A 14,953-nucleotide genomic window follows, 5' to 3' on the forward strand; every position below is an offset into this window, starting at 1 on the left:
ATTTAAAGCGCCGCTGGCCCCAGTGGCCCTGGCTCCGACAGACTCTTGACCTTTCGTCACGCGCCCAAGACCGCCCCTCCCCACGACCCCAGGCGCCCGCGGAGGTGACCGCTGTTCTCCGGATTCTCGCGCCAGTGGCGGGTAAAGTGGGGACCAGGTCTCCTGGACCCCAGCCCTTGTCCTCTCGGGAAGCCCCGAGTTTGTTCCTCCCCGCCCCCACTCATGCGGACCCAGACGTCTGAGCCTCCCCAGCGCGCCTCCTTCTCGGAATTTAGGGGTCCAGGTGGCCGGCCCTGGGAGGGGAGGGGCAGGTCCCGGGGGGAGGAGCGGGGTGGTGAGTATCAGGAGAGCAGAAACCGGCGTGGTCCCCCTCCCACCCCTCGCCCACAGCCCCCCTCCCTCTCAGGACGCGGGCGGTCCCTGGAGACACCGACTTCCCCCCCAGGTGACCGAGGCTGAGTCCAGGGGTGTTGGGATGCTGTAGGCGCTGCTTGCATTGACCAGCTCCCGGGCCGCTCCCATCTGCATCAGTCTCTTCGCGGCCTTCAAACCAGTTGTCGCTCCTTTGATTTTCCCGAGCCTGGCGGGACGTTGATAGGGGGCAGACACGGAGGCCGAGAAAGGCCTGATGCCCAGATCCCATCAGAGCCGGACTCGTGACCTTCAGCCCTGCAGGTCAGCACCTGGGCTGACCCGCCCGGAGGGCACTGCAGGCCCCACGCCGGGCACGGGGGGGGGGGGGGGGGGGGGCAGCGGTTGCCGTGGGAGGCCCCTCGGGGCTCAGCCAGGAGCTCAGACTGTGTCCTCTGGGCTGTGAGGGTCCTCCAGAGGATTTAGGCAAATGTTATTTGGTCATTTTTATAATGACTCCGGGGTACTAAACAGCCATGTATTTATTCTTTATGGCATAGGAAAATGCTCATGGTTTATCTCCAATTTGTAAGACACATATGTTTATAGAGTACATATATTTATAGATAGGTATATATGTTATACTTATATCCTATATGGCATATTTAACAGTATTATCCAATATATAATAATATCCACACACATGTTCAAGACTATGTACTATATGTGTCTATATCCTACATGTACTATTTAACAATATCTGAGGCACATATTATATAATATCCAATTTGTTTAAAAATACACATGTATTTTACACATTATATGAAATATACAATATTTCAAGTATGTAATTCTTTTAATTGCAGTCACCCTGTTGTGCTATCGCCACCATCCATTACCAAAACTTTTCTGTCCCCCAACACAGAAGAAGCTTTGTACCAATTAAGCACTCACCCCCCATCCCCTACCCTGACCTGGCCCCTGGCATTCTGTGTTCTAGTTTCTGACTCTATGAATCTGCATATTCTAATTACTAGGAGCAGTTTTTCATATCAGTGATTGAGGGTTTTTCAGATCCTAGAAGGGCTCTTCTTAGCCAGCTCTTTGCCTGGTTTTCTCTGGTAGACTAGCTGGTCTATTGTTTAATTTGTATACTTAAATTGCTTACCACTAAAACCTCCATTTTTTTTAAGAGCACCTGTAGTCTTTAACTTCCCCACACCATTTCAAATAAAGTCAGTTGCTTCAGACACAGCTTTAGAGAGCTTTGTTCTCAAGATCTGCTTTTCTGGCTGTGCCACATCTCTGAACTATGGCTCTAGAACAGGACATTAGCCTGCTTTCTCTGAGTGACAGACCTGCTTTATGGGCAGGGTGCTGGGTGGGGCATTAGCTTCGGGTCTCCCAGCATGAACCTCCATCCTACAGATAAGAGGGGCAGCCTGTCCTCAGCATGCTGCACCTGAGATACAGCCTCTACCCATGCTGGGTGAGAGAGGGCAGCTCCTGACCTTTCCATTGTCCTTGCCTGGAATTTAGCCTTTGCAACACGTGACTGGGGGAGGGGGATGAGAAGTGCTGGTAGCCTGTCTCTCCTGGGATGATACCCTAGCCCCTGACTGGGAGCAGGGGAAAGAGGGAACTCTGTGTTCTTGGCTGAACCCATCCAGAGTGGAGTTTTCATCATACAAGGTTAGGAGTGGGGAGGGAGGGAATAGGTCAACTGTCAGTGTTCTTACCATGTTTGGATTTCCTTGAATAAATCTTTCTTCCTTTCCTGTACAGTATGCTCTTAGGACAATTTTCAGAGACATTAAATGTTTGGGTTTCTTTAAATACAACCTTGAGCAGTTACCCTTATTTCGCTAGGAAGTGGGTCCACAGAATGCCTCATGCTGATGTCCCAGACATGGACCCCCAAGGGAGCTTTTAAATCCTACCAATTGAAATGCTATAGCTTATTCTTTATTTTCTTTGTATATGTATGTTGTATTTTGCAACTATAAATGGTTTTTTAAAAAAACTATAGGCAGTTAAAGTAATATTAGATAAAATAAATTCCTGAAATCAAAAATTTGAAAATATTTAGTAGCATAGCTCACTACTATAGCAAGGTTGATATTTGTAATAACTTTTTACTTGATATTTCGAGAACATACAGTTTTGAGAGTTAATCAAATGGTATTTAAGATACTGTTTAATACTTAGAATTCAAGTAACTTTGATATCTGTAATTATAAATTTTTTCCTTCCTTGCTTTAATTTTAAATTGGTTTATGAAATGTATACTAACAGGCTTTACAATGATTACTTAATTTTTTTTTAATATGTCTGTGGATGAGCTAATTAAGATATCCATTTTAGGTGGTTAAGAGTTCCATATGTTAATTGTAAAATATTTGTATCTCCATATTTTCCTGAAATAAGGAAAATATTTAGTGATACAGGTCATTACTATAGCAATGCGTATATTTGTAAGAACTTTCTACTTGATATTTTGAGAACACTCAGTTTTGACTGATCAAATGGTATCTAAGTTAGTTTTTAATACTTAGAAGTTAAGAACTTTGCTATCTGAATATGTAGATTTTTTCCTTGTTGCCTTAATTTTAAATTGGTTTATGAAACTTACTGCACAAACACAGGCTTTACAATGATTGTATGGATACTTTATTTAAATATGCGTATGGTTAAGCTAACTAAGATATCGGTTTTTAGTGGTTCTAAGTGTATCGTTTTCTTAAATTTAAAAAAAAATTTAAAAAAAGAAAGAAAAGAATGCTATAAAATGAGACCAAGTGTCAATGACTGAGAGATTCCAAACAGAATCGAGAGGTTATCCTGGAGGTTATTCTTACGCATTAAGTAGGTATCACCTTGTTATCCAAGATGTAATGGAGAGGCTGGAGGGAACTGCCTGAAAATGTGGAGCTGTGTTCCAGTAGCCATGTTTCTTGAGGATGATTGTATAATGGTATAGCTTTCACAATGTGACTGTGTGATTGTGAAAACCTTGTGTCTGATGCTTCTTTTATCTACCTTGTCAACAGATGAGTAGAACATATGGAATAAAAATAAATAATAGGGGGAACAAATGTTAAAATAAATTTAGTTTGAAATTCTAGTGATCAATGAAAGAGAGGGGTAAGGGGTATGGTATGTAAAATTTTTTTTCTGTTTGTGTTTTATTTCTTTTTCTGTTGTCTTTTTATTTCTTTTTCTGAATTGATGAAAATGTTCTAAGAAATGATCATGATGATGAATATGCAACTATAACTATATGATATTGTGAATTACTGATTATATATGTAGGACAGAATGATCATCTGTTAAGAATGTTTTTGTTCGTTTGTTGTTAATTTTTTTAATTAATTAATTTTTTTTAAAAAAAGAAAGAAATGCTATAGCTTAGATCTACCAAATCAGAATCTGAAAGAATGAGGATGGAACACTGAAAGACAGGGATCTGAATGTTTTTTAGAGCTCCTCAAGAGATTGTGATAGGTCGCCAAGTTTGGAAACCACTGGCCCAGAAGTCCATGTACATCATTTGGGTGTAAAGGCTTCCAAGTAAACCTTGGAAGGAGAAGGGAAGGAAGCAGGTTTTCAGTGTTTACCATGTCCTTGGCACCCAATATCCACTGTCATTTTTAATCCTTTTGGGCAGTGCTGATGTTAAGCTGATACTCTAGTATTTATAGCTTACTGGTCATTGGGGCCCATGATATACCAGTTATTAAATATTTTGAAATGCACACCTGCTTGCAGAGGAGAAAAACTGAGTCTCAAAGATATGCAATTATTTTCCTAAGGTCAATAACTATTGAGGATAAGGGCCAAGATTTAAAATCTTGCCCTCATTGCTCCAAACCCCTCGTTTTCGTAGAGCTCTACCATCCAGTCTCCAAGATACGTTCCCTAAAGTCTGCTGTTCTTGGTGATCCCGGAATTCCCTGAGGAGTTAGGGGGACTGTGAGAAGAAAGCCATGGACTTCCTTGAGGAAAGAACTAACATGTCAGAGGAAGAGCTCCCAGAACATCTCCTGCCTCCCAAAGACACCCCGTTGTCAAGGCCGGTGGCCAAGGAGAAGCAGGCCACAAAGACCCAAACCTTCTTCTCTAAAACTAAAAAAAATGAGAGTATCTTGATGCAGATTGCCTTTTCTGTCGGGGTAGGCAGCGTCTGGCGTTTCCCCTACCTGTGCCACCGGAATGGAGGAGGTAAGGCCATGGGCTTAGATCCCGAGTTTTTAACGATTTTTAAGGCTGGGAGCCTGGGATTCCTGTGTCTGCAGGTAAAGGGAGCTTGGGGTCTGGACTCGTTGGTCTCGGGGCCTGGATTTTCTTGGTCCGCAGAGGAGGGGTGAGAGAAACTGGGCTGCTTCTGAAGGCAGAGGGGCATGGGCCTCCCTACTCCTGGGGGGAGGTGAGGAAGAGAGGGGCCAGGGCTCCTGGTGGCCTGAGCACAGCCTCTACCTCCCGTCCCCAGGCAGCTTTATCCTGATATACCTCCTCATGCTCGTCTTTGTCGGGATTCCCCTCCTGCACATGGAGATGGTCCTGGGGCAGTGGCTGCGTCTGGACAGCATCCAGATCTGGAAGAGCCTCGTCCCCTACCTCGGTGGCGTGGGCTACGCAAGCATGCTGGTAAGTGAGGGGCCTCGCCCAGAGCCGTCTCAGCTCAGGTCCGGGGCCTCCAGGCCCTCCACCCCCCCCCTCAACTCCTCAGGTCCGCCGTGTCGCCCACAGGTGTGCATCTGGACGAGCCTGTACAACAGCGCCATCGTCTCCTGGAGCCTCTCCTACCTGGGCCACTCCTTCAGCCACCACCTTTCCTGGAGCCACTGTCCCCTGGTGCAGAACTCCAATGACACCGGTGAGGAGGGGGAGAGAGAGGGCCAACGGGCCAAGGGAGGCAGGGCACCCAGAGGCCAGGGATGAAGAAGAGAAGGCAGAGGAGGGAGCGTAGATCAGGGCTGGAGCCAGGTGAGGTGGTGCCTAAGTACCTGGATGCCCCCAGACCTGTCCTGCCTTCTGACCGTGCCCCACCAGTACTTCTGGTACCACACCACCCTGCATGCCTCGGGCAGCATTGAGGAAGGGGTGGAGGCCCTCGTCGTGAACCTCAGCCTGGGCATGTTTGCTGCCTGGTTCTTCCTCTGCATAATCATGGCGACAGGGCTAAAGGTTTCAATGCTGGTAAGCCGTCTGCCAACCCCTCTCCACTCCCCCTTTGCAAATCCACACACCCCACGCCATCAACTCCCGCCCAACTGGCTGATCTTCCCCAACCCCCATAACTCTGCCCACACCCTCTCACCCCCCTGCAGGGCGAGCTCAGATGTGGCTTTTCTCCTGTCCTTGATATGAAGGCGTGCCCCTTATTGATCCAACGCTCTCTTTCACCATCCCTCAATCCCCAGTTGCTGCATGCAGAGACCTGTGGGCAGCCTTTTGGCTCAGACCATGGCCTCATGCCCAGAACCCTGCATCCTCCACCATCCTGCACTTTGACAGTGCGCTGTAACCCCTCACAGGGTCGACTGGCACCAGTCCTTTTCCAGAGTATCCCCTTTAGAGCATTTTATTCCCATCCATACTTCCAACGTTCTCCTGGTACTTGGACCATATTCCCTTGACATGGAAAAATTATTTCAGTGTGTTTATCAGATGGAGGACAGACCCCTCCATCTTCTGGCTCCTGTATCCACAGGGACAGTCAGTCCCACCCCCCATGCATTCCCAGGGCTCTACTCACCATCACTTCACAGTCTCCAAAGTTACCCTTTTACACAAAAGTAGACCATGCTAAGGATTTACTAGGGGTGCACTGAGAGAGAGGGCTTGCCTCACTTATCCCAGAGCCAAAAACTCAACAATTCCTAAAACTCATCTCTCCTACTATCTCTTCTCAGTTTCTTCTCCTTCCTTTGATCTTTGAACTTGTTCCATGCAGCCTTTGGCCACACCGTCTCCTCTCACATTTACCATAGAATCGAGGTCTACCAATTAGCGATGTCCAACTGCCCTACCGTTTCAAAAACCATCTTTACTCGGAGTCTTACTCCATATCCCTGGGCAACTCATTGATGGATTTTTTTTTCCCAAACAACTGTTTTCTCTCCCTGAAATCACCCACCCATAGTTCCCTCTTGTTACCGCTGGGCCACCCCAATGCTGCTTACCTCCACCTTCCGTCCCCTGCTGACGCCTGCCCTGTCCTCTCCTCCTCCCCACTTCTCCTGACTTTTGGTTTCTGTCGTGCCCTGCCTGGCCAGATGCTGATTTCCTCAGTGTTCTTCCCCTCCATTGTCATTTTCTGTCTCCTCACCCGATGCCTTTTCCTGGAGGGCGCAGGCGCCAGCCTCAAACGTGTGGTGACCACAGAGGTGAGGTGGGGGACTTCAAACTTTTCTCCCTCTCAACTCCCCAAGACCTTTCCTGAGTCTCCTTCACCCACATTTTCTTTTGTTTTCCTGCCCCAGCCTATCCCTCGTCCCTCTGCTCTCCACCCCAGCCTGCCCCTCTGCCAGCTCGCTGGTTGTTCCACCCTCTGAGCCCCCTCCCCAAAACCTCTCTCCCGCCCCCCTCCGCAGTTCTCTGCCTTGGCCTCGCTGGACCTGTGGCGTCAGGCAGGAGGCCATGTGCTCTATTCCCTGAGTCTGGGCATGGGGACTGTCATCACCTTCGCCTCCAAGGTTCGAGGCAACAGCTCTATCCAGATGACTTTGTGGGTGGCCCTGGTCGACCTGGTAATCTCCCTGCTGGCCACAACCGTCATCTTTCTAGTGCTGGGGTTCTGGGCCTCCACCAGTGGCCACACCTGTGTTGAGAGGTGAGTAACACAACCTTGCAGATCCCAGGAGGGCCCCTGCCCCTACATTAGCAAACCTCCAGCCTCACCGACCTTCAAACTCAAAACCTTGCCATTAACAAGAATAATAATATCACATTGATTTGCAGAGAAAACAACCAAAAAGAGGGATACTCTAATATCCACTACTTTACAGATAAGAAAATAGTCTCAGATAAGTCCTGAAGTTTCCAAAGGTTAAAGATGAGGACTAAGGGAGATTTGATTATCAATTATTGAACAGACTAAGGAGGACATTAGCAGTATTCTGAGGCACTAACAGTGGTTGTCAGCCTAGACTGCCTATTGTAATCATTTGGGGAGACTTAGGAAACATTTACGTCTGGATCCCACACCCAGAGGTTATGATTTACTTGGTCTGGGGTGCATCCAGGCATCGGGATTTTTTAAAAGCTCCTAAGTGGAGATTTTTTTTCAATTAAGGTGTGGAAGGATACTAAAATCCATTATTCGGGCTAACAGCGATTTTTTCAATGGACAAAATAAAAACCATATTTTCCTTAAAGTTACTGAAGAGCAGTGGTCACAAAGAACTAAATTCAAGAGAGGAATGAACCCATCCTGGGTGAGCAAAGAGCCAAAATGGTTTTGTTCCCCGTAGTGAGAACCAGCCTGGGGGCCTGTGGGTGGGGGAGCAGGCCTATCACAGATGAGAAGAAACCCCCAGACATTTAACCACAGCAATGCCTGGCAACAGCTCCTGGAATCCTGAAGGGCTCCGAACACAAAAAGTGCTTCACCAGACAGTTCTCTTTACCCCATCCCCCAGAACTGTGCTGAGGGGGTGGCGGGACGAGCGGTGGAAACAGGACCACCAGCAGAGAGCATTAGTCTTTCGATGCTCAGATTTGTGAGCCCAACTAGAGACTAATCCAAAAATGAAAGGAAAACATCTAAAGCTACCATCCAACCCCCTCCAACTATATAATGAGATAATGACAATATCATATATCAATATTATATAAAGATATAATGACAATATCAAAGGAATTAACCCCTCCTGGGACATGTAGAAAGTCTGAGGTTTGGCTTCAGGGCAAAGCGAGTGCTCTTTAATCCCATTTGATGGCAGAGAAAAACTCAACTAATTAAATTGCCCCCCCAACCCCAGCTCAGTTCGACTCAGTACAATATAAATAATTAGTCCCTTATCCTAGCTGCCTGTTGGAAATAAAAGACTTGAATTTATTGGAACTAAATAAGATAAAAATACTTCATTCTCTTTTGTTCTCCTATATATAATGCCCAACTTTTAAAAAAAATCACAAGACATTCCAAAAACCAGGAAAATGTGACCCACACTCAGGAGAAAAGTCCCACATATCATCCAGATATTAGAATTAGCAGATAAGACCTTTAAAATAACTATTATAAACATGTTAAAGAATTTAATAGAAAAGATGATGGAAATGTGTGAAGATATGATGCATTTTAGGGAAAATATGGTATGCTGGTTTGAAAGGATGTATATCCCCTAGAAAAGCCATGTTTTAATCTATATCCCATATCACAAAGGCAGAATAATCTCTATTCAGTACTGTATGTTTGAAGCTGTAATCAGATCATCTCCCTGGAGATGTGATTTAATCAAGAGGGGTTGTTAAACTGGATTAGGTGACGACATGTCTCCACCCATTTGGGTGGTCTTGAGAAGTCTGGAGTCCTATAAAAGAGGAAACATTTTGGAGAATGGGGGATTCAGAGAGAGCAGAGCAGAACGACACAGCCATGAGAAGCAGAGTCCACCAGCCAGCGACCTTTGGAGATGAAAAAGGAAAATGCCTCCCAGAGAGCTTCATGAAACAGGAAGCCAGGAGAGAAGCTAGCAGATGACACTGTGTTCACCATGTGCCCTTCCAGCCGAGAGAGAAACCCTGACTGTGTTCGCCATGTGCCTTCTCACTTGAGAGAGAAACCCTGAACTCTATCGGCCTTCTTGAACCAAGGGATCTTTCCCTGGATGCCTTTGATTGGACATTTCTATAGACTTGCATTCCGGCAGCTAGCAAACTAGAACATATGGAAATGCTATAAAAAGAACCCAGTGGACATTTTAGAACTAAGAAAGGTGATGAAATGAAAGTTTCATTGGATGGGTTTGATACAGGCTGGAAACAGTAGAAGAAAGGATCTGCTAATTGAAGACAGTTAATGGAAGTTCCACAAAGTGAAGCACAGAGAGAAGCACCGAGCAGAGCGTTAATGACCCGTATGACTCATACGTGCATAACTGAAGCTATACAAAGAGAAGAAAGAAAGGATTGGGGCAGAAATTTTTTTAATAGATAATGGGCGAATTTTTTTTACAAATTTGATGAAAAATAAACCCACTGTTCTAGTTTGCTAGCTGCCAGAATGCAATATACCAAAAGCAGAATGACTTTTAACAAGGAGAATTTACTAAGTTGCTAGTTTACAGTTCTAAGGCCGAGAAAATGTCCCAATTAAAGCAAGTCTATAGAAATGTCCGATCAAAGGCATCCAGGGAAAGATCCCTTGGTTCAAGAAGGCCGATGAAGTTCAGGGTTTCTCTCTCAAGTGAGAAGGCACATGGTGAACACAGTCAGGGCTTCTCTCTCGGCTGGAAGGGCACATGGCGAACACAGTGTCATCTGCTAGCTTCTCTCCTGGCTTCCTGTTTCATGAAGCTCTCTGGGAGGCATTTTCCTTCTTCATCTCCAAAGGTTGCTGGCTCGTGGACTCTGCTTCTTGTGGCTGTGTCATTCTGCTCTGCTCTCTCTGAACGTTCATTCTCCAAAATGTTTCCTCTTTTATAGGACTCCAGACTTCTCAAGACCACCCAAATGGGTGGAGACATGTCGCCACCTAATCCAGCTTAACAACCACTCTTGATTAAATCACATCTCCAGGGAGATGATCTGATTACAGTTTCAAACATACGGTATTGAATAGAGATTATTCTGCCTTTATGAAATGGGATTTAGATTAAAACATGGCTTTTCTTGGGAGCATACATCCTTTCAAACCAGCACACCCACAGATCCTAGAAACTCAGAAAATTCTAAGCAGGATAAGTATAAAGAAGATGACACTCAAATTTCTAAAAGTCAAAGATAAATAGAAAATATATAAATTAATCAGGTGAAAAATAGGGTACATTGCATACAGTGGAACAATGGAAGTCAGAAAGATGACAATGGAATTTAAGAATGCTATAAGAACTCTGAAAGAGAACCTCTGTCACCCCAGCATTCCATATTCCACAAAAAATCCTTAAATAAAGACATTTTCAGATCAAATAAATATGAGAGAATTGATTTATCACCACCAAATCTGTACAAAAGAAATACTAAAGAAAACCCTTGAGGCAAAAGAGAAATATTTGGTTTGTATTTAGATATCATAAAAACATACAATTGAAAAGGTAGTTTAAATCCACGAGTCGTTCCAAACCAGGAGTTTTACAACAGAGTAATTTATTCTTTTCTAAAATTTAAATTAATTAAAATTAAACAAAATTTTAAAATGATTTCCTCAGTCATCTTAGCCAAGAACGTGCCAAATGAATCATTAGTAATGGAAGTCAACAGTTGCCTCTAAGGTAGACAGAACTCTCTGGAGTATAGAAATGTTCCATATTTTTATTAGGGTGTTGGTTACACAGGTCATTTGTCAAAACTCATTTTACATTTAATATCTGTGCTCTTTATTATAGCTCAATAAAAACTAGGTGTTTTTTTAACTACCAAATGACTCCAACGAGCAGCCTAGTTTGAAAGTACTTGTCTGTCAGAGCTCTCTGTACAGATGGGAATATCTTACATCTGTGTGCATTCCCAAGTGTGGATCCTAGAGAAATTCCCACACCAATCCGGTGATCAGATGGTCATCAAGGCAATATTTGTGACCACAGGGGGCGGAGTCATGTGGGAAATCAAACACAAAATGAAGTATTTGTGCGCTATGGGATACGGGGCAGCAGTTTGGAGCAACAAAATATATGTAAATTCAGCAACATGGAAATACACCCAGAAAATTGTGCGGAAAAAAAAAAGAAAGCAATTTAAAGCACCATACCACTCAAGTGAATTAACAGCATACATAAAACACCATACTACTTTTTTTTTTTCCCCACAAAGAAACATCCATATTTAAGGCCATTAATCAAACACATGAGAGCGGGTAACTACAGAAGTAGGGGAAAGAGTGAAATTCAGAGACGAAGGAGGCATGGCTTACATTGAAGTATACAGACTTTGTCCTGCCTATTGAGGAAAATATATTATGAATGGGCTTGGTTAAGCCAACATTCCAGGGTTAAGTTCTAAAAAGAAGGAAAACGTGAACGAATGTCAGCTACAAACAACAGAAAACCTTCTACCCCTTAGGCGGAGTCCCCAGTGTGACTCCCCCAAGCTCCTTTGGTTTTCCTCCTCTCACTGTGTAGGCATCCCTGTTTCTCAGCTGCAGGCGAATCACCCCCTCCCCAGTCCTTGATTTCCCGGCAGCAGAAGCACCAGCTTGGTCACCACCCTTCCTTCCCTCTCCCTCCCCTCAGGAGCGTCTCAAAGCTGATGACTCTGATAGCCAAAGGGGTCCTGCCTCAGGGGGCCACACCCCCAGAGGACATCCTGCTCAGGCCGAACCTGGAGTACCTGGCCTGGATTGACCAACTGCCCCAGCACCTCCAGCACCAGATCGTACACTTCTCCCCACCCTGCAGCATCAAGGCCCAGAAGGAAACGGTGGGTTTATGGCAGGAGGGTGTTTCCCCGAGGCCCCAGAGGGCACTGGGCAATATGGTAGGGGAAGACCTAAGCATCTTCTGAGACCTGCAACAGTACTCTTCATGTTTCTGCCACAATTTCATACGTGCCAGGGCCTTTCATCAGCCCTGTGACCCCTATGTTGTTAGAGTAGGAAACCAAGCCCCCAAAAGGAGAAACTTAGGCAACTAGCAAATCCTAGGAGGGCAGACACTCAGCACTTTTGCCACCTACCACTCTGGCTCCTTCCTGCGCCCAAGACAGACATTGCTAATTGATTACAGCACCATTCCACACCATCCAGACCTGACTCTGCCTCAGAGCCCTTCTCTCCCCTAGTTCATGGACGGCCCTGGCCTGGCATTCGTTGCCTTCTCCCAAGCTGTCTTGCTAGTCCCTGGTGCCCCTTTCTGGACCATCATCTTCTTCCTGGCCCTGGTCGTCATGGGAATGGACACCTTGTTGAAAATCTCGGAAGGCATTGTTCATCCCCTTCGGATCGCCATGCCCGCCTTCCAGAATCATCCCTGGCTGCTCTCAGGTACCGCAGGAAGCCTGTCCTCCCGTGCCCTGCCCTGCCCCCCTTCCCCTGGTCTCCAGGGCTCATTGTGATCCCTGACCCCACCCTACACATGGACCTCAGTGTACTCAAACCTGCCTGTGCCCTAGTGGTCACCTGCTTGGGAGGTTTTCTGGGCAGCCTCATCTTCACCAGTCACTCCGGCAACTACGTCCTGTGCTTGTTTGATGACCACCTGGTCCCGCTGACCCTCGTCATCATTGTGATCTTCCAGAATGTGGCCCTCGCCTGGATCTACGGAGCAAAGAGGTTATTTCCACGTGCCAGGGTCTGCGCGGCTGAGGAGGGCCCGTTCCCGGGCCTGGGAGGGGGGTTGGACCTCGATCTGCTCCACAGCAGAGAGGCACAGCTGCGAACGTCCTGAGTCCTGAGCGCAGCAGGAAGCGTCTGAGGGCAGCTGGGCGGGCTGGAGGGAGCAGCAGTCAGGACCTGGGAACCGCGGATCCCCTGCGATTGGGTACACGGGGCGAGTCTGCAGGCGGAGGGCTACAGCCGCGCGGCGGCACGTGGTGGCACGTGGTGGCGCATTCCCGCCGGGGGAGCCTTGGTCAGACCTGACAACCCCTAAGAGTTGGGAGCTTATGAGCGCACCGAAGACGAGGGCAAGGCCAGCAGGTCCAGCCTCCCGAGGGCTCCAGGCTCCAGCGGCTAGAGAAAGGCTCCCCCCTGGAGACCCCTGCCTCTCACCCCACCCCAGGTTCAAAGAAGAAATGTTCAATGAACTGGCCCACCTGCTGTGTCCCATCTTCCCTTTCCTGTGGTGTTACGTGACCCTGCCTGGGCTACTGGCCGTCCTCATCCTCGGCCTCACGCAGCTCCACCAGAGGGTGCCCTCCTACTACATCGCCTGGAACACCAGTGCGGTGAGGCACCCCTCCCCCGACTCCCATGCTGGGGACCCCTTGCCATATAATCGAGGGTCTGGGCCCCCACCACCCCCGGACACCCTTTAACCAGCTTCCCAGCGTCCCACGGACTGAAACCCCATCCACCTATCTCTTCCTCCCACCCTGCCCCCTCTCTCTCTGCCCTCAGAGCCAGGAAGTCAAACAGCCCTACCTGGAGAACACCCTGGCCTGGCTGTCCTTCCTCACCGTCCTCTCCCTCCTGCCAATCCCAGCCCACCCCGTCCAACAATGGTGGTACTATGAGGACCCCATTAACCCTGAACCCCTTGAAAAGCAACTGCCCTTCAAAAAGTTGCCTCCGGATTCCCCTAAGTCCTTGCAGTGGCCTAAGCACCCCCTGAAGAACGCCAGCTTCGTGGCCCAGGAGAAAATCAGCACTGTCTCGTCCAGGGGGTTCAGCAAACCCTTGAGCAGGGGACCGAACCCGGAGTCCTGGCAGCTGGGCTCAGCCACGTCGAGGCAGGGCAGTCAGGCCTCTTCCTGGTTCAGCCTGCCTTACGTGAGCTCTCTGACTTCTGAGCTCTCCATCAGGAGTGTCAATCTACCCCCCTCGAGGCAAGTCAGCCCAGCCTCAACGGGTGCGGACAGCAGCAACTTCAGTGGGGACTCCAGGCAAGGAAACCCACACAGTAAATCTGTTCAGTAGCAGATCGCATCACCTGTTTTTTCCAAGGCAGCAAGTCTGCCCAATAACTGGTGGCCGACAGTGCCCATTTTGATATAGGAATAATTGGTTCTGCCAAGGAGGAGGGGGAGAGACGCACAGCAAGTGACATCACTTATTTGGCCTTGGAAGGAAATGTTCAAATGGGGAGCTCTTTCCTCTCCTGGAATAGCACTGATTCTGTTAAGAGGAACGCTGCTCTAAGATTGGAACACTCAGGAAAAGAAAGAAACTTAACTGCCCAAGTGCTGGACCCAAGGCTCCATGCCCCACCCCCCTTCACCCCTCATGTAGTGGGGTCCCCATTTTGCCCTGATGGAGATGGGCATTGCAGCTCTTTCCAGGACCCAGCCTCCCAGGTATCATGGAGATCAACAGTGGTCTCCCCAAACCCTCCACCCCCAGCTCAAAACTGGGTGACTGGTGTAGCTGACTTCTCCCCGGCTGCCCTCTCAGAATGGGACAGTAATGCAATGGGTCAATAAACTGGTCCCCTGGGACCCCAAGCACAGGCTGTGGGCAGAGTGTGTTTCTGTGAGGGGCCCAGACAGTAGCCCCTCTTACTCACATACACGCTTCCTCCAAGCCAAGCCTCCACCCTCCAGCCCGGTGACCCCAACCACCCTCTGTCTGAGGTCCACAAACACTGAGCTTCCAGGTCCTCCTCGCCATGGATTGAGCCAAACTGCGGGGAAACCACAGCCATCAGTATCACTCAATTTAAATCCACTTGATAGCCAGTGACCACACTAAATCCACCATTTAGGTTAAGTGTTCCCCCCGCAGTGATTATCTCACTACTCTTGCTTAGTTTTCCACACTGCTATGACAAATCCTACACAATGGGCA

General features: G+C 47.6%; 1 protein-coding gene across 6 annotated transcripts; it reads left to right on the forward strand.

The window, feature by feature from the left end:
• Window positions 1-70: 70 nt before the first annotated feature.
• On the forward strand, window positions 71-14,638 carry LOC143658840 (orphan sodium- and chloride-dependent neurotransmitter transporter NTT5-like). 6 transcript variants are annotated; one of them, XM_077131192.1, is made up of 13 exons: window positions 71-141; window positions 446-675; window positions 4,238-4,572; window positions 4,841-4,998; window positions 5,101-5,227; window positions 5,372-5,550; window positions 6,630-6,740; window positions 6,948-7,186; window positions 11,745-11,931; window positions 12,292-12,493; window positions 12,622-12,781; window positions 13,230-13,395; window positions 13,568-14,637. In XM_077131192.1, the coding sequence occupies exons 3-13, from the start codon at window positions 4,338-4,340 to the stop codon at window positions 14,084-14,086; spliced, it is 2,283 nt and encodes a 760-aa protein (XP_076987307.1). In that variant the 5' UTR covers window positions 71-141; window positions 446-675; window positions 4,238-4,337; the 3' UTR covers window positions 14,087-14,637. The 6 variants fall into 6 exon arrangements, with proteins under 6 accessions (XP_076987307.1, XP_076987306.1, XP_076987304.1 ...); XM_077131191.1 differs by having other exon boundaries at window positions 124-334; XM_077131189.1 differs by having other exon boundaries at window positions 124-283; window positions 407-675.
• Window positions 14,639-14,953: the final 315 nt, after the last annotated feature.

Source organism: Tamandua tetradactyla, chromosome 16, assembly GCF_023851605.1.
Source record: "Tamandua tetradactyla isolate mTamTet1 chromosome 16, mTamTet1.pri, whole genome shotgun sequence".
Classification (NCBI taxonomy): domain Eukaryota; kingdom Metazoa; phylum Chordata; class Mammalia; order Pilosa; family Myrmecophagidae; genus Tamandua; species Tamandua tetradactyla.